Consider the following 26799-nt stretch of genomic DNA (forward strand, 5'->3'; position numbering starts at 1 on the left):
AAAACAATACTCACATATATCTCCAACCTCATAAATTTGTTTCCAATAAAGCTTGATCTGATACACAACAAAAAAAAAGCCCCTTTAGGCACTCAAAAAAAATCCCACACATCAACCTCCATTCTCTCTCAATTAATTACCAATTCCAATAAAAAAAAAATACGATTGTAATCCCACACGTTCAATTTGTCACATTTTAGGGGCGCATCGCTTCCAGCAACACCACAACGTCAACGTAATGCAAATCGTCAACTACCAAAGCACACATCACCAGCACGTGGTCTTCCAAAACTCTCCCGCCAATTGCCACATTCAATTGAATCGGCAGCCTCGACATTCTCATCGTTGTTTAGTCGACGAAAAGCTCCTGAGAAGGAGCAACATCCTCAGCAGCAACAGCAACAAAGTCAACAAATTGATACAACATATAATAATGATACTAATTCAATGATGATGAATAATGACTATGTGACTGACATAAGCTATATGGATGGATATAATGATACAGCAACAACAACAACAGGATATAATGAAAATTACAATTATGCATATCGTAGTATGGATAGTGCCGATGAGTTGATGGATGATGGTGATAATAATAATTTAGTAAATGGTCGAAATAGTCGTTATGGTGCAGCACTGCCAATACTTCCATACTCAAATAATTACTCCGAGCCAATGGATAGTGCTGTACCATCAATTGATGTACATTATGATAATAATTCATATTATGGTGATGAGTATTATGATAGTTCCATATATCCATCACAAAAATCAGAATTGACACCATCACCAAAAAAATCTAAACGACTTCCATTGACAGCATCATCAACAGCACATCAAACGCCATCAACACCGTCAGTATTATCGGCAGCCGGTCATGGATTGTCAAGTTTATTTAGTTCCATTTCACATTCACTGCATGCTGCTGGTACGACGACAGCAACAGCCACGACGACAAGTGTTATGACATCCAGTTACACGAGTCCATATAGCTATACAGCTACAACAACAACAAATAGCTATGGACAATACTCAACGTCAAGTTATGGAATGTCATCATCAACATATGATCCATATGGAAGTTATACAGCCATAACAACATCAAGTTATGATATTTATGGTAAAGATTATCTTAGTGGATATGCCACAGCAACGTCAACATATGATTCAAAGCCAACAACAGGACTAAGCTCGATATTTAGTGGAATTATGGGTGGAACAAGTTATGGCACCACCACAACCACAACAACAAGTTCATTTGGTGGAATTGCTAGTTATGGAATTGCTGGTGCTGTAACGTCAAGCTATAGTCCAAGTACATCAAGTTATGGTGCTGTATCGTCAAGTATTGCTGGTGGATATGGAAGTACATCAACTTATGGAATTGCAACGTCCAATTATGGACTGACAAGTAGTTACGGTGCTAGTTCCACTTATGATACAATGACATCAAGCTACGATAAGATGAAGACTGGATATGAAGCTGTAACAAGTTATGGATCAACTTATGGAGTCACTACAAGCACTTATGGTGGAACTGGCATATTGGGAAGTCTTTTTGGAAGTTCTAAAACTGAACATGACAAGTTGGGTACGGATTATGGAGCTTTGGATAGTAAGCATGCAGACATACTGAGTGAATATGACAAAGGACATGAACATAGTCTTGGAATGTCTTCGTCAGCTTATGGAGACCTTAATTCCACAAAAGTAGCATTTAGTTCCGCTTATGATCCACTAAGTGACCCATTAAGCACCAGAAAGGATTCAATGAGCCTTGCCAAAGACTCAATGGGAATCCTCAGCTCATCTCAGTCACAATATACTTCAAAATCAGATCCACTAAGCTCAATCTATGGAGCCACAACATCCACATATGATAAAATGTCATCAAGCTTTGGTGCCGTGTCATCAAGCTACGATACAGCAACATCTGGCTATGACACAAACTATACAACAGTTAATTCAATGTATGATACAGAAACAAGCCCATATGAGGCAGTAAAGGATGAATATGACATACCAAGATCAGGATATGATGAAACTAAGTTACAGTTGGACACTAAAGCTTCATATGATGCAACAAAGAGCTTATATGACACAACAAAAAGCACATATGATTCCACAACAGGACAATATGACAGGAAAAGGTCATATGATGCTGCATCAGACAGGAAAGGATCTCAGGATGCAACACAAGCTTCATATGATCCATCATCAAGTCCATACAAGCTTAAAACTCCATTTGGTGCCACAAAGTCTTCATATGATCAAAAATTGACAGGATATGACCAAAAGTCAACAATTTATGACCCAACGACGTCCACATATGACACACAATATGACTCTACATCCAATTATGATCAAACAACTGACTATGATCCGACTGTATCACAATACGACCCAACAGTGTCTCAATATGACCCGAAAGTGTCTCAATATGACCCAATTGTATCCCAATATGATCCCAAAACATCCAATTACGAACAAACATCCCAATATGACCCAACAACCTCACTATACGGTCAATCGTCCTCAATTTATACACCAATTACCACATCAGCCTATGGATCCTCTACATCTACATACGGTGCCGTCACGTCAAGCTATTTAGACAGTTACGGTATGCCAACAACATCAACAGCTACAACAACAACATCAAGCTACAGTCTCGGATATGACTATAAATCCGTTACAACAACATCTTATGGAATTGATAATTCTTATTCGTCCAATTTTAGTGCCACAACAGCAACAACAACAACATCAGTTACAGCAACAACATCGTCCTATGCAAGCATATCAAACAGTATGATTAATCCCTTCGGTCCATTAAAATATGATGATGAATATACAAAAGCGACACCAGCGATAACAATATCGGCACCAGTCACGACATCAGCAAGTTTAACATCATCAATATTTAGTCCATTGACATCACTTTTTACGCCGGCATCGTCTAGTGTCGCTACATCGAGTGTCAGTAGTACAGCATCAAGCTATACGAATAGTTATGGAATGTATGGAAATGCAGCAGCAACAACATCGACAATTTATGGTGGAATTACGTCTCATGGACTGTTAGGTCACTCACCAATACCTGAAGAGGATGACGGAGCACTTCAGGAAGAGGATGAGCTTGAAAGTGAGCAATTTCCACCGACTGATGACTATATTGATCCATATACAATTGATGGTGATTATATTGAGCCATTTGTACCAGCGACACAAAGTTATACGTCCGATGGCTTTACAGGCTACTCAAATACTGAAACAACTGTAAATTCACTTGAAATTCCAACATCAGCAGCCTCAATGATACATTCAATGCGTCGTATAAGTGATCCATATGCCTATTTGAGTGAGCGTATTGACGAGGAATATCGCGAGGACTTTGAGGAAGGCGTTGCGCCAGTCACAGTTACGGAACCAGGTCACTATGATACCTTTGAGTCTGACGTGATAGTCTCGTCTCAGTCACAACAGGCATTTGATTACAGTTATCCATTACAAACACGTTTATCGACAATACATGAGACATCAAGTGATATATACTTGTCATCGCCATCACATGAACATTTTGAGGATCAAATAACACCAACAGCATATGACTATACGGAAAATGAGAATGACTATATAGCTAGTGGTGATTTAAAGAATACGAATTTACAGCAAAATAATAGTTATGCGCCATATTCGACAGCACCGTCAACAATTGCACAAGCTGTAACACAACAGCAACAGCAACAACAGTCTGGACAGAAAAAGTCACTTTTTGGGTCACTATTTAGTGGCGGTTTAGATGTTCTTGGTAGTTCTGTGAATGCTGTTAAAGCAACAGCTACAAATCTTGCACAAACAGCTGTCGGTGCAGCTGGTGCAGCTGCTGGTGCTGCTGTAAATGCAGCAAGTAGTAATAAGACACAAACAGCTGGACCAGCAACAGTAGCAACAACAAATCAAAATTATCAACAACAAAATGGACCGTATAGTGTCTATACATCAGCACCAGCAAGTGCTGTCATGACTGGAGCTAGTGATACTTATGGAATGAATAATAATATCAATAATAGTAATAATATCAATAATAATGTGATAACAAATACGGCTGTAAGCCAAGCACAACAGCAACATTCGAGACCACCAATGTTGTCCAAGACTAAACAGTCAACGTCCATTTATGATCAGCCCGAGGATGAGTTTTATGATGATGGTAATTATGGAAGTCATTCAATTGATCAAGACTATTTTAATGAGGAGGATGAGAATAGATATTTGGAGGAGCATCAGGACTCGCCTGAGAATAATAATTATCAGCAATATGACAATAATATCTATAATAATAATAGGTGAGTGTTACTGATTGCTGCTTTATTTGGTCAGATTCTGTCCGATTTTGGTGAATTCTGCCAGATTTTGTCCAACTCCGGTCACTTCTGTCAGATTCTGGTCCCTTCTGTCCGATTTTGGACACATCTGTAAGATTCTGTCCGATTTCAGTCATTTATGTCAGATTTCGGACACTTCTACCAGATTCTGTCAGATTTTAGTCATTTTTGTCAATTGCTATAACCAAATTCCATCTTCACTTCCAGCATTAATCGTAGAAATAGCGGTAGAAAATCCCTCGAACATAACGATACAAACAATAACGATGGTGTATACGATGAATATCAAGACTATGATCACCATCGCGTCAAAATGGATGATAACTATTATCACACGACATCAACGACATCAAGCACAATGAAGCACAATGAAGAGGATGTCTATGCGGAGGAATTTGAAGAACATTATGGTGGCGTGTCAAGTCATCTTCGTGATAAGAATATACCAAAGCAAATGAGTGTTAGTGATGATGCGCAGCATCATGATGATGAGCAAAAGGCAACAGATGATGAGTATTTAGATGAATTTGATGAAGAGCGGACGATAAGTATTAGCGGTGCTGGTAAGCATCATGATTCAAGTATTGGCGGTTATATGAAGAAACAGGAGAGTATTATGGAAGATGATCCGGAATTGAAGCAACTTGAGGAGCAACAAAATTTAAAAAATCAAAAATTACAGCTTGAAATGCAGCAACAGCAACATGATAAAGATCTTGAGATGCTCGATGCTGATTTAAAGCAAAAAAAGTCAGTGACAATAAGTGATGACCAGCCGATGATACACGAGAAGCCGAGGGAGAAGCGAACGGCTAAACAGCGATGGCATTGGGCATACAATCGAATTGTACATCAGCAACAGGTGAGTCAGAGACTTTTTTATTGTGACTTTTTATGTCAAACTTCATTGAACTTTTTTATTAATTTTATTGATGACATTTGTCAGTTCCAATTTATTGTTTTTTTTTTTTGTGGGTATTTAAAGCTCTCAAATTTGAGAACTTAAGATTGATTATTATTTAAATGATAATCTTGTTTGATCTAAACTATTCAACTGTAACAAGCTGAAAAAGGATTCATTGAGTATTTTTGTAAAAATAAGTAAGTAAAAAATTATGGAAATTATATCAATTTTTCTAATTGAATGGGTAAAGTGTCGAGTTGTTGACAATATTCGTGATGATTTTGGGATGGGTGTCTGGGTGGTCAGAGGGCTACGTGATGTCGTCGAGTAATATTTTGTGTTAATTAGTTGACTAGAGTCTATTTTCTAGCATATGAAGTTCTAGTTGACTTCAAGGTCTGTTTAAACCTGACTTTTGAATAATTTACTTCAAATTCTTGATAAATTCGGTCAACATTGACAGAAAATGATCAAATCATAAATTAAACTCAAGTTGATGCTTAAGTTGACACTCAAGTTGACTTGCTTTGATAAAAAAATTCATTTAAATTCGATTACAACTAATAGGATATGATTAATTTATGAAATAATAAGTTTAATGTGACAATCAAGTTGATACTCAAGTAGACATTCATGTTGACTTGAATAGACTCGAAACTGTCTCAGATTCGACTAAAATTGACAACAATTGACTAATTTAAGAATATTTAATTGAATTTCACAGTCATGTAGACACTCAAGTTGTAAATCATGTTGACTATCAAGTTGACACTCAAGCTGACTTGATTTCACGGAAAATTGTATCAGATTTGACCATAATTTACTGTGTATGACTGATTCAGGACTATTATACTCTAGTTTACACTAGTTGACAGTCAAGTTGACACTCAAGTCGAAGCTCAAGTTGACGCTCAAGTTGACGCTCAAGTTGACGCTCAAGTTGAAGCTCAAGTTGAAGCTCAAGTTGACTTAAAATAATTCAAAATCAACTCTATTTAAGTTAGTTTGAGTCATGACTAGTCAACTAGAGTCAACAATAAGCAAATTCTGTTCAAAAATTCTGCCTCATCCTCAAAGCCATCAAGCCTAACTCGCATAATAAGCTCAATCATAATTAAATCTCATCTATAATTCATCAAATTATCACCAAAAAAGCCTCCAAAAACATTCACCAGCCTCTATTTTCAATTAAATAATAAATTAAGCAGCGCCAACCTTTAAAATATTTAATTATAACCTCCAAAATTGCCATAAATATACAAAAACCCACATAAATAATTTAACTCTAATTTTATCCAAAAAATCACTGAACACGATCGTGAAAATTTGTTTATTTAAATTTCTCTCACTACAAGTCATAAAAACAGTTTAAAATTCACCAAACAAAATAGAATTAAATCTGTAATTAAAATGATAATTTATTCGGTGAATACACCCGCATGGACAGCACAAATGGAATTCCGGAATTTACAACAAAAAAAAATCCACGAATGTGGAAATTAAAATGCAAAAATTGAGATAACGGCTGAGAACATGAAACGGTTTTGTGGAAGGTCGTGGCTATTGATTTCATTTCATGTCTGTGTGGCTATTGCAATTGATTTTTCATGCTGAATTGTGTGTAGGGGTTCATTAATTGGATGTGTGGGAAAGTTGAGCTTTTTGGGAATTTTGGTCCGAAACTTGCCAAAAGTTGGTCGAATTTAGTCAAAATTTGAAGAGTTTCTTGTCAATTTTTGACCATTTTTGGTGCAAATTTTGTCGAATTTCAGCAATTTTCATGTCAAATTAATCCAAATTCAGTTAAAATTCTGATCAATTTTTCATAATTTTCCGACAGTTTCCAACAATTTTCACTCAAGTTCCATCCCCTTTTGCCATTCCAATCTCCAATCTCCGCAAAGGTGTAAAAACGGCAAAATTGACTGCACGAGAATTGCAACCAGCAACTGTGAAAATTCACATTTTTTTTTATTCCTCTATTTTCACAACAAAAAAGCAGCATAAATTGAATGCGGAGATAACAAGCAAAATGATGAAGAATGCCTAGCAGCAGGTGGTCAATGTAGCTATGGTATGGCACACAGTTTGATATGGATTTACATGAATTCCTTTTTGTATTTGTGGATATTTGGTGTTTAAATGATAAACGAGTGGAAATGGAGAGCTTGAGCTTTTTATTGTGTAGATTGTTGTTGTTGAGAATTTGTATTGTTTGGGGTAGCAGTTTGTTTCGGAGATGATTGATGATATTGAGGCGCTCGGATGGGACAATTTTGGATAGTTTAGAGTTTTTAATGAAGAATCAGGATTGATGGACATTCAAGTTGACGTTCAAGTTGATAATATATTCGACATTCAATTTGGCATTCAAATCGACATTCAAGTTGACACTCAAGTTGACGTTCAAGTTGACACTCAATCAAATTTGACATCCAAGTTGGTATTCATGTTGTCATTCAAGTTGACATTTAGGCATACATTCAAGTAGACACCCAAATTAGAATTCAGTTTGACACTAAAGTTGTAATTCAAATTGATATTCAAGCTGAAATTCATGTTGACATTCAAGTAGGACTTCAATTTGATACATAAGTTGGCATTCAAGTTGACACTAAGTTTGACGTCCAAGTTGATATTCATTTTGACAGTAAAGCTTTCACTCAAGTTGGCATTCAAGTTGATGATCGAGTTGGCAATTAAGTGCCTCTTATTTTGACACTCAATTTGAGACTCAAGTTGACACTCAAGTTGACGTTCAAGTTGACAAGCAAGTTGACTTGATTTGACAAGAAATCTACTTAATTTGAATTAATTTGTGTCGCGACTAGTTGACTGGAACTAAACAAAAAAATTTGAAAATTTCATTCAAATCAAGCAAATGTCTCAATCAAGTCGTCCTATATCGCCACAGCCTAATGTCACACTTGCATGTCGGAGCACTTTAATCAACCTCAAATCACACAATTCACCATAAAATTATCCCCCTTCTTTTGTAGATGGAAAAACTTCTTTAATCAAATTCCACAACGCCTAATGCATTGGAAAATAAAACATGATGCATATCGTGTGTATTTATAAGCTCATCGACCTCAATTTACAGTTTTAATCCAATAATATAGTTGACAATAAAATAAAGTTGGAAAAAGCAGAACGGAATAAAGTATAAAATGTATGGCCATGACCCCATACACATGACACTTATCGCATATGATAAGAATATATGTGGTGAATTGTGACTTTATTTAATGCATTCTTGGAAAAAGCTAAAATTAAAGAATTGAATGTGGAATTGATAGTCGGAACCCTTGCGATGATTTTGGAAATTTGGCTGATTTTTCAAGCATTGGTGCTGTTCAAATTGAGTCAAGTTGGGTAAATTATGTCACAATTGAGTCAAGTTAGTTAGGATTGAGTAAGAATTGAGTCAAGTAAACTATACATGAGTCAAGTGATTCAAAATTGAGTCAAGTGAGTCATAATTGAGTCAAGTGAGCTAGAATTGAGTTAAGTGATCCTAAATTGAGTCAAGTGAGCTTGAATTGAGTCAAGTATGCCATAATTGAGTCAAGTGAGCTTCAATTGAGTCAAGTGAGTCTGAATAGAGTCAAGTGAGCTTAGAATTGAGTCAAGTGAGCCATAGTTGAGTCAAGTAAGCTAGAATTGAGTCAAGTGAGCCTAAAATTGAGTCAAGTGAGCCTAAAATTGAGTCAAGTGAGCCTGAATTGAGTCTATTAAGCCAAATTTGAGTCAAGTGAGTCAAAATTCAGTCAAGCAGAGCCAAAATTGAGTCAAGTAATCCAGATTATGTCATAATTGAGTCAGTAAAGTGAAAATTTCCTCAAAATACCCACAAGGAAATCGCACGAAAAAAAATAGTCCACAAAAATTATTTTTAATTCAACAATGCTTTTAATACCCGCTGTGCGAATGACACACTTCCGGAGTTGTGCGATAAAAAAAAAGTAGTAGCAAAAAAAAAGCAGCCAAGTAAAAATGCGGGTCGAAGTAAAAACTTGTTGGACGTGCTGTGTTTAGTAGAGTTAACTTAGATATTGAGTGTCACTGCTTTCTTTCCGCTTCCTCTATTCATTACTCCATTATTTATTTTGTAAAAAAAAAAGTGAGTTTATGTTTGTCATTTTCATTCAATGTGTGTAGATGAGCTGAGTGATAAAGCGTGTAATGTGAATTTATTATCGGTAGATTAGAGGGGATTTTTACATTTTTTTGTGGATTTATGATGTTAATGTGACGACTTAAGAGGCATTAATTAGTGATGATTTTGTGTAAATGGATGATAAATGTGGATAAAGTTCAGAGAAAATTGTAAAGAAATTTGTGAGAAAATTGTGAAAAATTCAGATAAAAAAATTGAGAAAAAATGAGGAAAAATTGAGGAAAATTGTGAGAAATAAATGAAAAATTTTGAAAAAATTAATGAAAATTTGCATTAAAAAATAGAAAATTCAGTGATTTACCCACAAATTACCCCTATTACCCCTAACTAAGTGCCTCAAAAATCACCACAAAAATCAATCAACAATTTAAATTAAAACAATTCCTTAAAAAACCACAAAATCCACTCTAAATACACAAAAAATAATTCAATTTACTTCCAATCACATCCACAAAATACCCAAAAAATTCTTAAGAAATTCCATCCAATAAAACAATTCATCAATTTCAAGTGATTTGTGGATAAAATCAAGTAACAAGCACGTCAAGAGAAAAAGGCTGATTGAAATGAATTCTCGAGCAAAATCTTCAATCACATCTGTGGAACGTACGAGGAAATTGAGTGTTTTACTCAAGCACCATCGTGCCTTGATTGGTGATGTTTGTATTCATTTTTTTTTTATTTTATTTTAATATTTATTAGATATGTTTTGTGATTGTTTAAGTGTTTGGTGGTGGGTTGAGAGGGGGGATTTTGGGGGGAATTGAGGGAATTTTAGAAGTATTTTGTGGATTTTGTCAGAAAATTTTGAAAAATTTTTGACCGAATTTTTGGACAATTTCTCAAATTTTGGCAGAAATTTTGAACAATTTCATGGATTTTGACTAAAATTTTGGATAAATCCCTAAATTTGATCAAAATTTTCAGAGAATTTTCCTAGTTTTGTCAAAATTTTGTGAAATTTTCATCGATTTTAGTCGAAATTTGTCGATTTTTCTTTCATTTTACACAAAAAATGACAATAATTCACCCAAATTCTGACCAAAAATTCCTCAATTTCCTCAAAACCCCCCAAAAAATTCCCAATTTTTCAATCAAATTCCCGAAAAAATCGATCAAAATTCCCTTAATCAATTCTCCCTCCCCCATACCCCCCAATTCCATAAAATTTGATTTATTGCGTGACTTTTATTCCGATCATGACAACATCATTAAAAATTTATGACATTCGTTCAAGAATCTGTGCGATAAAAAAAGAGCTTTTTTATGTTTTTTTTTGAGACTTGTTTCTCATATTTATTATTTTTTATTTCATTTTTGTCAGACAAATGTACAAGAAATTCAAGGCTCGATGTGAATTTTTTTTCATTCCATTTGTTGGACTTCTGGCGCCAAATGTACGACTAGTTTGTGAATGTTTGGCAGGCACTTGTGGAGTTGATGTGAATTTTTGAATGTTTTTGAGGTTAGAATTGGCAGGATTTCAATTTTGATGCCTAAATTGGGATTTAATATGGAATTTTTATTGATTAATCGATTATAGTCAATATTGAGGTTTAATAAGCACTTACCCGAAGTACCCCCACCCCCTCATGCTCCTCAATCCACAACATCCAGAATCTTCACCCACTCATCCCCCATATCCTCCACAATTCCCTCAATATCAATCCACAACTCTTCATATGCAGCTCTACAAAGTATCACAACCACGACACACCCCCAAAGGCACTAAGCGATCCTCAATTGTCAATAGAATCAATTTTTACCAAGAATTCCTTGATATTCCATCCAGTCTACCCACAATCAAGACAAAAGCGCCATTAACTTAATGAAGATGAAATTTTCAATCAGATCAAATAAAGCTTTTAATCTCATAATCCTCTCAAGATACTAAAGATGAATCAATTGATGTCGTTGTTTTTAATGGGATTTATGCCTATTGATGCTTACAATGAAGTGGGAATTGAAGTGTTAGGAATTTAGATGTGCTTTGCATATATGTGTGTGTGTGTGTGTGGGATTGTTAAGAGGATATAATTGGTTTTAGAGGCTGTGAGTTTAGCGACAAGAGTTAATGAGGTTGGATGTTGAAGGATTTGTATGGAGGATGTTGATAGAGGAAGTGTTGTCATAGATCAGGAGTGGAATCAATTGAGGGTCAACCCTGCGAGTTCTCTCTTTGTCATTGACATCAGAAATATGCAGGAGATAACCAAGAACATGAATTAAGCTGAATCTGAGCATAAGTCTGCGCCAAACCGGATCCATTCCAAAACGAAGCTGAATTATTCAAATTGAGTCACTTAACCTCAAAATTGAGGCACTTAACCTCAAAATTTTGAGACCAAACTTCAAAAATGACAAGAAATAACCTGAAAATCAGATCCATAACCTCAAAAATCAGCACCATAACCTCAAATATCATCCGCTAATCCTTTAAGCAACTCAAAATTAAGCCTTAAATCCAGCATTTCTTCATATTTACTTCCATTTAATCAGAAGGGTTCTCCTACAACTTCACTCAAGCTTCACAGCTCTGATTCCATATGCAAATGATTTGTCAACAGCTAATCATGCCTCATTTGAGTTATTCATGAGACACAAAACTTCTTTTTTTTGTGCCTTGTCATAAAAATGCTCCGACTCATTCTTATTATTACACATTATTTGATGTGCATGAATATGTTCAGCGACAATTTGATGATAAATGACTTTTTTAGGGATTTATGCGTGATTTAAAGCAAATTAAGGCTTATTAAGGAACAAATTCACATTTTTTACGAAAAATTCAACAAGTTCCTACCAAAAATCCCCAAAAACACCTGCAAACCCTTCAGATCCCCAAAAAAAATCACCAAACATCCATTAATGCTGTCTAACGTCATCATTGCCTCTCAAAACAAAAGCTCAGCATCATAAATGGTCAATTATTGATTAACCACCATCAATTTTATGTCAGTTAATGGATGCTAATGTAATACTCTGTGCTCAGCATGTGTGAAATGGAGAGAAAAATAATTGAAATGTTTATTAAATGGGCGTATATATATTAAGATATGGGGGATATACATATACATATATATTGAAATTAATTATCGATTATTGAGACTGAATGGATGGACAAAAGGAATTGTTGAAATTTGGGTATGGGGAAGTGTGTGTGGTGAGATACATTGAATTGAGTGTTGATTAAAGTCGAGGATTTGGGTTGGGTTAATGGAATTTTGAGACAGTCGAAGTGGGGTCATTAACGTTGATATTTGGATTTTGGGAATGCTCAGCTTTAGAAACGCTCCGCTTTAGCGACGCTCAGCTTGAAGAACCCTCAGCTTTAATAACTTTCAGATTCAAGAATGCTCAGATTTAGGAAAGTTCAGCTTTGACAACGCTCAGCTTCAACAACGCTCAGCTTCAGGAATGCTCAGCTTCAAGAATACTCAGTTGATCACCATATAGTGAAATTAATTAAAATTTCTCAACAAAGAGTCAGAAATATCAGATAATCAGAAATAATCAAATAACATCATTGAGACTAAGCTTTTACGTTGTTTATCCTCCTCCAACTCATTCCTCAGTCTCCGTTCCATTCTCAGTCAATTTACTTCCATTTCAATGATCAAACAATTGTGTGAAAATTTTCATTTATTTATTTATAGACGACGACTACTCTTTTAATGTCAATTGTTTTCACTTACTCGACAATTGTCTAACAACAACATACTTTACATCATCAAAACGTAAGTAAATGACGTTGTTTATTTGTATGGACATTTTGTTGAGTTTGCCATTGAAGCTAAAAGCTTTATTGATTTAGATTAAAATAATTGAAAATGGATGTGCTAATAAGTAGCCAATGCGAATTGAAGTGAAAATGATGGAAAGATTTAGTGACATTGTGGGATGTTGATTGATAGTTGAGGTTGATATTAGTGAATGATGATGTATTTTGAGATACATTTGGACTTCTTTGTGGCTTTTAAAGAATTAGTTTGAATTTCTGAGGCTGAACGTTATTGAAGCTAAGGCTAGGCATTTGTTGAAGCTAAGTGTCAATCAGGGCTGATCGCCATTCTGGCTGTGCGTCATTTCGGCTTCGCGTCACTCCGGCTGTGCGTCACTTCGGCTTTGCGTCACTCCGGCTATGCGTCACTCCGGATATGCGCCACTCTGGATGAACTCCATTCTAACTCTGTCTATGAACATAAATTCATTCCAGCTTAATCTGTCTTCAATTTATCACAAATGTCCCATAAAACATTTAAAAATTTCTCATTTCCTCCCCAAGCTTCTCATAATTTTCTCCATTGTTCCTCCTCCTTTTAAGCTTTTTACTTCCTCACTGCACCATAACAAAAAAAAGAAAAGAATTCTTACATTTCTCATACATTATCATGCAAAGTCGTGTTATGAATGTTCTTCTTCCTTTTTATCCACGCTGTCGCTATCAACACTGCAACGAAATATCATAAAAATATGGAATGTTTTATAGAGCAAATAAGCAAGATAGGATGCTGAAGAAGAAGAAGTAAGCACTTGAATGTGCTTCAAATAAAAATTTATTAGCATAGAAATAAGGAGAAAGTTTTTAAAGTCGAATATGTATATGTGAATCGTGAGATTATGGATGTAATTAGATTGCTGATGATTAACTGAGTCAAGGATGTTCAGGCAGAAGGCTGAAGCACAGCTTAAAAGACGATCAGCTTGACTAATGTTCAATTAGACAGACGCTCAGTTTGACTTAAGCTCAACTAGAGATATGCTCAGTTGGACTGACGCTCAGCTGAAGTGACGCTCAGCTGGAGTGACGCTCAGCTGGAGTGATGCTCAGCTGGAGTGATGCTCAGCTGCAGTCATGCTCTGCTGGACAGACTCTCACCTTGATTGATGCTCAGCTAGAGTGATGCTCAGCTTGGTTGACGCTTAGATAGACTGAAGCTCAGCTTGGCTGAAGATCAATTTGACTGAAGCTCAGCTTGACTGACGCTCAGTCGAATTGACGCTCAGCTAGACAAACCAAAGCTCATAATACTCAAATTTCCAAATACTTAAATTCCACATGCTATACTTTAAAACAAGAATGTTTATGATGAGTGAACGACGAAATGAAAAATGCAGAATGAGAGGAAATTCAACGATAACGAAACACAGAAAAAGGATTAGGATATAAACATTCAGAGAGAATAAAAAAAGATGAATACATAAAAAGCAGTAAAGAAGAAGGAACAAAATCGAGATAAATTTTCGAATACGAAAGGCGTTTTCCTTACAAAAAAAAATGTTTTTTTTTTTTGAGTTTAATTTATTTCAAAGATGAAAGGAATTCAAATGGAATAGATATGTAGAGATATGTGACGAATAAATGAGTTAGGTTGAGGATGTGAGCATGTTTATATGTACAAGTTAAATCAGACTTTTATGGATATATGGGGATGGGGTAATTCATAGATTTTTGGTTAAGTTAAGTTTGATAAGTTCAGTTTTAGGGATACGTTCAGTTTTAGGGATACGTTCAGTTTTTTTAAAGGACAAGTTCAGTTCATTTCTAAACATAAGTTCAGTGTATTTTAAACGATAAGTTCAGATCATTTTCAAGGATAAGTTCAGTTCATTTCCAAGGATAGGTTCAGTTACTTCGGGAATAAGTTCAGTTCCAACTCTCAAAAATTCATCTCATTTTCTTAGAAATTTCTCAAAAAATGTATCAAAGTTACATTGTATCCTCATTACAATTCCCTGTCATACAACAATTTTCCCATAAACCCATTTCCATTTCAACATGATTGAATGACATTTTTCTACAAATTTAATCCACACACATGTACATAGCTACACATCTTAACATTCACAAACTTTCAATTCTATTATCTTCAATCGTACATATAAAATAAGATGAAAATTGTGAGTCGTCGAAATGAGAAAAAAGTGGAGTGGAACTGAAAGGAAGGCTATAAAAAATTGTGAATCATGAAAAGGAGAAAAAAGAACCTTTTAAAGAAGTAAATAAGAAACCTTTTTTGATGCTCTGTGTAGAGAATCCCAATGACACACATTTACTGCAGTTAGATGAATCGAAAATTGTCGCAAATCATTGACAATGTCAGAGATTTTGGCAGTGAAAATTGGGGAATATTGGGATTGGTTATTGGTGAATTGAGGATGGAATTGAAAGTGAAAATTGAGGTTAGAAATTGTTACAATATTGGAAATTAAATGAGTTAATTTGAGGATATGTTCAGTTTGGAGATGAATTCATTGAGTTAATTAAGGGATGAGATCAGTTTTTGTTGAGAAAATTTTCAAAATTTCTGGGGATAAGTTCAATTTTTCCGAGGATACGTTCAGTTTTTTTAGGATAAGTTCAGTTTTCTGAGGATAAGTTCAGTTTTGCTGAAGATAAGTTCAGTTTTCCTGAAAATAAGTCCAGTTACATTAAGAATAAGTTCAGTTTTCTTAGAAAAAAATTCAAAAATCCTTGAATTAGCTTGAAACACACGAATTCAATTAAGTCTTCCCATAAACCTCAATGACAGCCACACAGCACCCATAAGTTCATTAAAATTTAACCTCCAAAGCTCACAGCAACCCCAAAATCCAAATCTTACCTAATCATTCCCAGAATTGCCATGAAACATAATGAGAAATTATTTAAATTTTGTGAATCTTCTTCAATTTTACACTCAGCTGAACTTCAATATGAGAAAAATATTTAAAAGCTTCATATACAGCACAATGGCTGTCAATTATTAGAGCTCGTACCTTTTTAATGCACAAGAATAGATATCGACCCTTAATTCAACAACATTGAATCTTTAATAGACTTGAATATATTCCAACCTGATTAAATTGAATATAGATTTACCTTTTACATGTAGCACAATACAAGATTACTGACGTCATTACTGTTCGGTACTGTCTTTAAACAATTGTGAGATTTGTGGTGTATTTTGAGGTTATGACGTCAATATGAAGCTGATTTGTGGGTTGAAAATTCTATTTTGATGAATTTTGTAATTTAAATTTCAAAAATATTGATGAATTGGCAATAGAAAATGTGATTTAAGGTTGCGTTTAGTTATAGTTGAAGGACGATGTGGGGATAAGTTCAGTAAAATTGACAAAAAGCTACAAAGTTAAGGACAAGTTCAGTTAAAAGTTAGGGACAAATTCAGTTGAATTTAGGGATAATTTCAATCAAATTGAAGGGACAAGTTCAGTCAATTTGAAGGGACAAGTTCAGTCAAATTTGAGGGACAATATCAGTTCAATTAAAAGGATAAGTTTAGTTTGGTTTAGGGATAAGTTCAGTTAATATTTGGTAAAAATTGATTCAAAATTCAAAATTTGTCAATATATCCAAAAACAATCCTCATCATAAGCATCAACGCTGACTGATTCTCAAAAAAGGTAAACAAGGAAATTGAACATTCATTGTCGACTGTTTTTAATTTGTCAATCAAACATGTAAACATTCAAGCACCAACACAACGACAAAAAAGTTGTCTAAAATAAGGAGAAAAGAAAGTTGATAACATGACAAGCACCAACCGTCTAAAATGGAACTGCTGTGAAGAACTTGAACAAATTTTTCCTTTAAATTTCCATTGCGCACAACTTTTTTTCCCCTTTTTTGTGGATGATGGAAAAATGTTGCTTCCAAAAGGCTTGTGGGGCCTGAACACACACACTAATGGGAATGTAAATGCTTCCAGTGAAAATTGAAAACAGAACGAATACAATGAAGGATGTTGAATGCAGGGATTGGTGAGGGATATGGGATAGATTGAAGGGGTTGATGGTGGGGGAGGTAGGAAGGGGTATTGCGGGGTTAAAGGGAAATTGGGTTCAAATTAAGAATTAAGAATATCTGATAAAAATTTGAAAAAAAAATTTGAATTTTTAAAAGCCGATAAATTTTGAATTTTTGAAAACCGTTAAAATTTGAATTCTCAAAAACCGTTAAAATTTAAATTTTTGAAAAATCATGATACATAACCTCAAAAAAATTCAAGCTTCTCCAAAATCCCTAACAGACATTCAGTTCCACACCCCTGCCGCCTTTTCCGTACAGACACGACACTCGTGTATCGACACAAAATTCTCTCCTTTTTGCTTCATTGTATGTACGACAATAGTAAATGGAAATGAAAAAAAAAACAGAAGGAAAAAAAGAATTCCAGCAAATCTGAGACATCCTTAAAAGCGATAAAACGCGACTTTTTTTTCAATCGACGAGCAACAAAAAAAGAACATTTTTTAAAGACTTAAAAGTGACCAAAAAGTTGTGAATTTAATTCACGAAAATGAAGTTTCGGAAGAAAACTTGAAGATTTTTTTTTGGTGACTTTGATGCCCAAAAACGGAATCAAAATTAGGGCTGAAAAAAATTTTTTTTTGTGTCAATTGTGGAAAATGAAAAGAAAAATTGGAAAATGAAGTGAAAAAATGAAAAATTTTCTTGTAAAAATGAATGAAAAAAAGTGAAAATTTTCTAGCAAAATTTCAAAGAAAATCGGAAAATTTACGTGAAAATTTCGTGAAAATTGATGAAAATTTTCAAATGCGGAAGTTTTTTGTGTTGGAAAATTGATGAAAATTGGTTGAAAAATTAACAAAAACTGCAAGAAAAATGCGGTTTTTCACATGGAAAATTGAAAATTTCTGAATAATTTATGTGAAAATAGGAAAATTCAATACTATAAAATAGTACAAACGAATCATTCTGGTCATTGCACTTTTCCTATTCAATGTGCTTGACATGTACTTAAATGGATATATAAACCTTCATGTGATGGATTTTTGTGGTGTGTGATGTTATGTATGTGGGGAATATGTGGGATTTTTTTGGGAATTTTTGTGGGTAGGATGAAGTTGGAGTTGGGATTGTGCAGTTCTTAGTGTTGTTTGAGCCATAATGGTTAAGGATTCACAAATAACGGTTTTTGAAAATTCAAATTTCATAATTTTCAAAAATTCAAATTTCAACGGTTCTTAAAAATCCAAATTTTAACGGTTTTTTAAAATTCAAATTTTAACGGTTCTCAAAAATTCAAATTTTAACGGTTTTCAAAAATTCAAAATTTGCTTTGATTTTTGTTACTTGATTGACAATTTAGCATCAAATGAGATCCATTGCCTCCCTTGAATGGCTCTTTAATCAGATCCCATTACTTATTCTATCAATGACTACAACCTGCTGTCAATCCCCAATACCAACTGCAACTCAACCTCAATCAACAGCTTCTGTACTTAATTGCCCTCTACCCCTCAGCCAATCAATAACTTCCCCCCCAAAAACATCCCATAGTAAATCCAATAACATTCACACTAATTATAACATTACAATATATCCATGCCATATCCAACTCTAATCACAATAATTACTGTCTAAATCCAAAAAACTACAATAAAATTACATCAATATCGATATACATAATTAAAGGATTCATGCAGATTGCTACACAGACTTTACTTTTTTTCGCTAAAAAATTATTTTTATGTGTCTAACTTTTTACAGCTTGTAGCAGGAAGTTTTTGAGGATATGGAAAGTTTTACTGCCGTTAGGAAGTTTTGGTCAGTTTCCTTATTATGTCATTGAATATTTGATTTTATGTCCGGAATATGTGTGTGCTGGATTTTTGGATCCATAAGAATGGATTTGTTGAGAATTTTATTAGGATTGATGGTTTGTAATTTGTGACTGATATGGATGGAAATAAGTGAATTTTTTGATGACTAATGGATGGATTGTTTGGGAAAGATTTAGGAATTAAGTTTGTTGAGACTGATTTTTGGTTTGGCTTCTGTTGTTTTCCTTGTTCACATTGGGTTCGGAGATAATAGGTTGTAAGCCTTACATCGAATCTAGAAGTTATCTAGTCTAGTTCTAATGCTTGCAATGAGTCAAATGTGGTTGCGTGATTAATTCATAGAATAGACTGTATCTAGCTTGATGTGATGACTCACAATAAGGGATTGATACTATATTTATACTCAAAAAATACAAAGCTTCAAGTGCTACTGGGGTAAAGCCTCATGTCCTTCAAAAACCGGATTTTTTGTTTACTACAGCCATCAATTTTTATTCAACATTTCCATACAAATCGAAAGTTTTTATTTTTGGTTTTTTCTTCTTCATTATTTATCAGAAAAATGACTTTTGGGGATACATAGAGACTATGTTCAGTTATGAGGATGATAGGATTTGATTTTATTGGCTTTGTTGAATTACGGTTTGAGGTTTTTGAAATTTTTCGGATTTTTTTCGATTTTGCTCAAATTTCGATGAATTTTTGAATTCTTGAGATTTTCTTCATAATTTTGAAAAATTTTGAATATTTTTGAATATTTTGATGATTTTTGGGGAATTTTTAGGAAATTTTGAAGGATTTTTGTAGTTTTTTGGAGATTTTATTCAAAATTTTCAAATTTTTGAATATTTTCGTTAATTTTGTTCAAATTTTTGAGATTTTTCGTAGATTTTATTCAAAATTTTCATGAATTATTGAAGACTTTCTGAAAATTTGATCAAAATCTTGCACAATTTTTCAATACTTCAAAGATTTTAGAACAAATTTTGCAAAATTTTCTTAACTTTTCTCAATTTTGTGAACAAACTTCCTCGAATTTCACAGAATTACCTTCAAAAGCATCAAAAACTTCCCAACTCCTCCAACAATTCCATCTTAAATCGACAATATTTCAATTATCAATCATCAATCCACCTCCAACAGCCCACAATCTACCCAAAAAACACAAAAAATCTCTCAAAAATCCCCAAAAAAATTCATAAAACTTTATTTTTTTCCTCAATTTATTCGCCATTTCGATGTGGAAAAATGAAAAAAAATTTCTTCAACATGCAACCATTCCCCCCATCCCCAAGCTCCTTCCAGTCAGCCATGCGCCAACTTTCCAACTGGAACTTCACTTCCAGTTCCTCACGTTGTCAAAACAAAAAAAATTCTCTCATTCATGAAATTTTTCTCATTCGAAAAGTCGGCAGTAATGAGTTCACATGCACGGTCGTGTCTCGTACATAATTCAAGTCGCGGTTACGGTACAGAAATACACAAAAAAAATAAATAAGGGAGGTCTACATATCCATATTTTATGAGGAATAATTTACATACATTGTGTCTATATATATCAATACGTACGTACAGTTCGAGTTGTTCCTTCCATTTTTACGGACATGACATAAAAAATTGTGTCAAGTGAAGTAAGCGCCACTCATAAAAAAAAAAAATTCCTTTCTATGGACAGCGTAAAAGAACAAGCGTGAGATTGCATTGAATTGATAAGAGGTTGAACTTTACTGCCTGAGTAGCACTTAAATGTTGACTTTTTTTTACTCTGTCGTGTTCAAAACAAAAAAAAAAATGTGGAAAAAGCTTATTATTGTTATTTATTAATCGTGTGAGGCATGAAAGGCACTACAATCTCTTTTGTGTGACATTTCGAGTGGTGGAGCTGTCAAAGTTGCTTGGTGGACGGAGACTGAGGTTGGATTTTGTCGAGTTTAGTCGTACTTTGTCGATTTTAGTTGATTATTGTTGAATTTACTCAAATCTAGTTGAATATACTCGACCATAGACAAGCCAGGTCTATCCTAGTTGTGTCCAGCTCGAGTCCATTCTGAGTTTAGCTCGAGTATTTTTTTGAGTCTCGCTCGAGTCATTCTTGAGTCAAGTCCGACTCTATCTCGCCTCTAGCTCGTCTCTAGTTCGAATATAGCTCGACTCTAGCTCCACGCTGTAGCTCAACTCTAACTCGACTCTAACTCGAGCCCAGCTCGAGTCCAGTTCGACTCTAACTCGAATTCAGCTCGACTCTAACTTGAGCCTAGCTTGAGCCTCGCTCTAGCTCAACTTCAACTTCCGATAATTAATGAACATGTTGATTTTTGTTGAATTATTAATTAAAATTTTCTTGGAATAAAATGCTCATTAACGTCAAATAATTATGAGTATTAAGGAAGTTTCTGTGAAGTTTGCGCATTTTTGTGCTTTATTTACTTGAAATTACTGTACAAAAAGTCAGAAATTGTCATATTCTTGGGGAGACTTTACTGTTTTATCCAGAATATGACGCATGAATTGAATTGTTAGTCATTTCTGGTCATTGCTAATCATTGCCAGATCTTGCCAGAGCTAGTTGAGCTCTGCAGTTCACCAAGTCACTTTACATGCTTCAAAAAAGCTCGAAAATCTCAAAAAGCTCGCAATTAAGGCACAAAAAGTCCATTAAAAAGTCCTCAAATCCACAACAAAACAAAGCAATTGAAACTACAAAACTTTTCAGTCCCCATTCGACCCTCCATGGCACATGAAGAATTTAATTCGTCATCACTTTTCACATGACATGAATGCCTAAATGTGCAAAAAAGGAAATTGTAGCTATTTATGTGCTTAGAATAAGTTAATGTATGAGAATAATGTGATTATGAGATTATTTGTGACAAAAATGATGAGTGTTTGGTGCTTATTGTGAGCAATTATTTATTCATAAAGTTAATGCAGAGTTATTATGGATGCTAAACTGAGAATGTGAAGATGAAGAACAAAAATGGAACTTTAGGATGTATTAAATAATTAATGGATGGATCATTTGAGGAACTGAAACGATTCTCGGGGTGTTCTTTGGTGTATGTGCTTTGGGGATTAGTTTTAATGTTGTGTGTGTCCTTGAATCATGGAGATGGATTTGATGCTGAACTATGAGTTGAACTATGAGATTGTCAAGTCATTTACAGTGTGGTCGTATCAAAACCTTGACCTTGACTTTGCTTTAATGGATGAAATAATATTTCAAATTAAGTCGTTGCTTTGAAACTTTGCTCTAATTTTGAGTCACTGCTTTAAAGTGCCACTGTATTTTTGAGTCATTGCTTCAAAGCTTGACTTCATTTTTGGATCAATGCTTCAAAATTTGACTTCATTTTTGAGTCACTGCTTCAAAGCTTGGCTTTATTTTTGAGTCATGCCTTCAAAGCATCACTTTATTTTTGAATCATTGCTTCCAAGCTTTACTTAATTTTTGAGTCACGATTTTAAAGCTTGACTTCATTTTTGAGTTATTGCTTCAAAAATTGACTTTATTTTTGAGTCATGGCTTTAAAGCGTTACTTTATTTTTTAGTCATTGCTTCAAAGTAACACTAAATTTTCAAGATATTGTTTCAAAAATGAATTTTATTCATAAATCTCAGTTCTTAAGCATTGATTTATTTTTAAATCGTCGCTTTATAAATTGTTCCAAACAATTTTCTCAATTAAGTTCCTCAGCATTAAAAGCTCCTTAACAACAAAATAAAACTTTTCATTCACAGAACTTTTCTCATCGCTAAAAACTCTTCCATTGAGGATTAAAAATCTTCGTCTTCCTTCACAACAAGGCAAAAAAAAAGGTTTCACATCGCAACCCTTAAGAGCACACACATTTCCCCCCAAAAAAGAAGCAATTCCTTCCAAGTCGATAATTGTGAATCTAAAGTTCATAAATTTTCATGTGGATTATATGAAGGAAAATGTATGTCAGTTGAAGTATTTCGCTCTAATGGCTTCATAACTTGACATTTTTTTTTCGTAATCGAATTTTCCAATCACTTGACTTGGCAAGAGCCTGCCTTGTATGGGCTCTATAGCTAATTCTAAATCCAAACAGCTGTTAAATCTGGCAATTCAAAATCATTGAGCTATTTTTAGAACTTAATTCCAATTCCAATTCCGCCTTATACTCATCTAATTTGTATGCATTTTTCATCAACAAACTCAATAAAACCCTTCGTATAGCCATGCTTACCCTTAAATTGTATTTATGTCTAATAAATGTTGCTCAATTTATACTAAAATGGCCACTAAATTTAAGCGACAAATCTTGATCATATTCATTCTGCATGTATGGAGAGACAATGACAATAAATGTCAGAACAAACAGCACATTTTATGCGATATCGATAGAATGAGAAGTAAAGACATCCAATGGATCTTCTATGGCCTTGTCATATTGCAGATTGTGATTTAGATTCGTAGTTGGTTTGGATGGAGGCTAATGACTGATTTTGTTGGATATTATGGGTATTTTGGGGCTTGGAACATTTGATGCTATCGATTGATTTGGTAAATGACTTCCTACTGACTTCCAGGTGGCTACAGGAGGATTCATAAGTCTGGAATCAATACATCATCTCAACTGCTATTAAGAGTCCCAAAATGACTGGAAAAGGCTTCTAAAAGGTTACCAACTTGCTACTAAATTGCTTTCAAGTGACTGCTACGTAACTGATGTCCAGTAAATTCATAGAAGTTGCTTAATGTCTACTCCATGACTTCCAAGTGGCTTCTTCGAATTAGCTTTTAAGCAGAACTCAAACGATTCTTAGATGACTTCTAAATGGATACCAAATTTCTTTCAAGAGACTCTCAAGTAACTGCTACCCAATCAGGAGCGTAATGTTAGGTTTGACACCCACCCCACCCCTCCTTCTAGAATAAGCTCCTTCAAAATGACTTCATTGTGACTATCAAGTGAACTGCTAAGCAAATACCACTTGGTTCTGATCAAACTGCTTCATTGACTGCTATTTGAACAATATTTTATCAAACTTTAATGGAATTTCGTCAGCCGTGCTCCATATTTTGGGAAAACATTAATGTCTCTCTCAAATATGACGCACAAATTCCCACTTTCTTTCCCAAAACACTCTAATACAAAAATAGCTTCAACTTTTCCAATTACTACACCAAATTCATTCAACTCATAGCCCCCAAGCAGTCCCTCATTGCCTCAGTCTTCGCAAGTCAGTAATTCACATCATAACCAATAAATCTCATTACGACCAAAAGCAGTCATTCAAACATGCAAGTCAATAGAATATATAATGTCAATCAGCCATCCGTCAATCAATAATTACTAATCTTGACTGTTCATTAATGCCTCAAAGTCATTAGACAAATAATAATAATGAAAAAAAAAGACAGCAAAAAAAAGTTGGGAAAAAAATCGATAAAATTGAAGGACACAAATGTAATTTTTCATGATTTATTGCTGCTATTTTATGCTTCTTATTAAAGAGCAAGACGTGAATGATGATGAGATAATGAGGAGAATAAGACGATGTTGCATGTATGATGGCACTTGAGTGTACCTTTGTATGTGAATATCAAATGTCTTATTGCTTGACAAATGAATAAAATAAAGCTTCTTTTTTGCAAGTTGACATGCAAAGATTGTGCATGCATGATGTGGAATTTGATTTTGGACTTGATGGAGGCTGTGGGATGAGATCTTAAGTGGTTGAATTAGATTTGAGATTTAATTTGATGATCGCATTTTTTAAAGAGAATTTTTAAGGCAACGACTTGAAAATGAAGCAATGCTTTGAAGCTCAGACTTAAAATAGAAGCAAATTTGTAAAGCATTGACTTAGAATTGAAATTTGAAGCTAGAAAATGAAAAAACACTATGAAGCTTTGACTTAAAAATGAAGTCATACTTTGAAGCTTTGACTCAAAATTAAAGTAAAGCTTTGAAGCTTTGATCTAAAAATGAAGCATTGACTTGCCATTTAAATAGAAAATTGAAGCATTGATTCAAAAATCAAGCAATGTTTTGAAGCTTTGACTCAAATATAAAGCAATACTTTAAAGCATCGACTCAAAAATAAAGCAAAGCTTTAATGCAACGACTTAAAGAACACAATCTAAAACTAAATTTCCTACATCTCCACACCACATGCAATCTTGAACCAAAGCATCCATAAAAGAAAATTCGTAAAATTTTCCTCATTCTTACTTCAAATATGCTTCAAACTCATTCCATCGTCAACCCTAAACATCCTTGATAATATATCTTTAATCTTTATTTTCTCATCAACAATAAAGTGACAACAATGCGGTTTTTTTGTATGCTACCAATTTTCCTCATTCATTCATCATTTTCGTCTTCATCAAAAAAAGGATATGACGGAAAAAATGAGGAAAATTGAAGGGAAAATTTGAGTCTTTTTTGGATATGCTGGAAGATTTTGAAGAATTTCTGAACAAAATTTGTCAAAATTTCAAGTTTGGTTCCTTCAATTTTCAGTATATCCCCTAGAACCCCTCGCAAACCCCATCACATTCGCTAATTTTCAATTCCTTCAATTGTCAGACCAGCACGAGCACAACAATCGTCATTCGCCATTTTCGCTCATATTTTATTCAGTGACTGTCTGCTATTCATCATGTCACTCTTATTACTTACATTTTTGCCTACATAACTCAGTCTTTTGTTTCAATTCTATGGATATAACAATGGCATAGTAAGACTAAAGAATTATGGGCGTTCGTGTGTAACTTACAGTCTGTCAGTATGTGTATGTGGATGTAACCATAAGAATTGAAAGTAAATTGACCTAAAAAATTACAGTTTTTTAGTTTGTCTTTTTCATCAAAGTTCCTTTTTTGTTTACTTTTTGTGTGTGATTGAGGAACAAATTTTTAACTTTTGTTCTTAGTTTGTTGGAGGTGATTTATCACCTGGTGGAAGTTTTGGGAGCATGAGGGGTGGGGAGGAGTTGATTTATTGATTTTTGAGTGTAGTGTGAAGACGGCTGAATCTTAAGAGTCTTGTGTGAAGGCACCTGAACCTCAAGACTCAAATGTAAAGACACCTGAATCAATCATTAAGCTCAAAGCCTGTATCTTCATCTCAAATCCTTTAAAATCCTTCAAATTTCCATGAAACATCCTTTCCTAATAATCATCATATCATTCTCCTTTACAGCACCATTGTTAACCATCCATTCCGCGCTCATTTTCGCACAACCAAACGCAGAATATTGAAAATTTCAACACTGTCATTTGCACAATAACTGATGAGCTTGAGCTCTTTCGACTGTTTTTGTGTATTGCCTGCTTCTTCCTTCATTTACTCATTCGTGTAAATGTTGATTCTTCTTCATTCTCTAACTCTTGTGTGTCTCAACAGCCCATGAAATAGGATATTGTGGATGGGATGCTTTCCATATTTTGTAGTAAAAAAAAAGGCAAAAAGGCTTTGAATAATAAAATGAAGGCAATTGTTGAGGGTTAAACAACAGAAAGGAAGCAAGACTTATTTGAATTCCATTGTGGATACAATGTTGAGGAGGTTGATAAGCATACACATGAGACAGCGATGCATTGTGACTTTATTCCTGTCTTTTTTTACTTCCCTAGTTTTTAATTTAAAGCACTTTGTTGCGTTGTTACTTGATGACATAAAAGGAAGATGGAAAATTCACAGCTCTTTGTTAATGAAAGTGAGCAGTGCTGTGAAGCTGAATGGAAACATTTACTGGT

The 26799-nt window shown here is 34.3% G+C and overlaps 1 protein-coding gene across 11 annotated transcripts in view; it reads left to right on the forward strand.

Moving 5' to 3' along the window:
* The window catches only part of unc-13, a 115878-nt gene that overhangs the window by 26776 nt on the left and 62303 nt on the right, over window positions 1-26799 (forward strand). For 5 of the 11 annotated variants that reach the window (XM_070646719.1, XM_070646753.1, XM_070646727.1 and 2 more), the window contains exons 6-7: window positions 201-4352; window positions 4599-5253. In XM_070646719.1, the coding sequence (XP_070502820.1) occupies window positions 201-4352; window positions 4599-5253 (4807 nt within the window). Of the gene's footprint in view, window positions 1-200; window positions 4353-4598; window positions 5254-17718; window positions 17936-26799 lie in introns of those variants that run through there. The other 6 variants (XM_070646761.1, XM_070646789.1, XM_070646797.1 and 3 more) reach the window with 3 other exon arrangements.

This window comes from Chironomus tepperi, unplaced genomic scaffold (genome assembly GCF_022539635.2).
Source record: "Chironomus tepperi strain 1889 unplaced genomic scaffold, CSIRO-AGI_Ctep_v1 contig_34, whole genome shotgun sequence".
NCBI classification, from domain to species: domain Eukaryota; kingdom Metazoa; phylum Arthropoda; class Insecta; order Diptera; family Chironomidae; genus Chironomus; species Chironomus tepperi.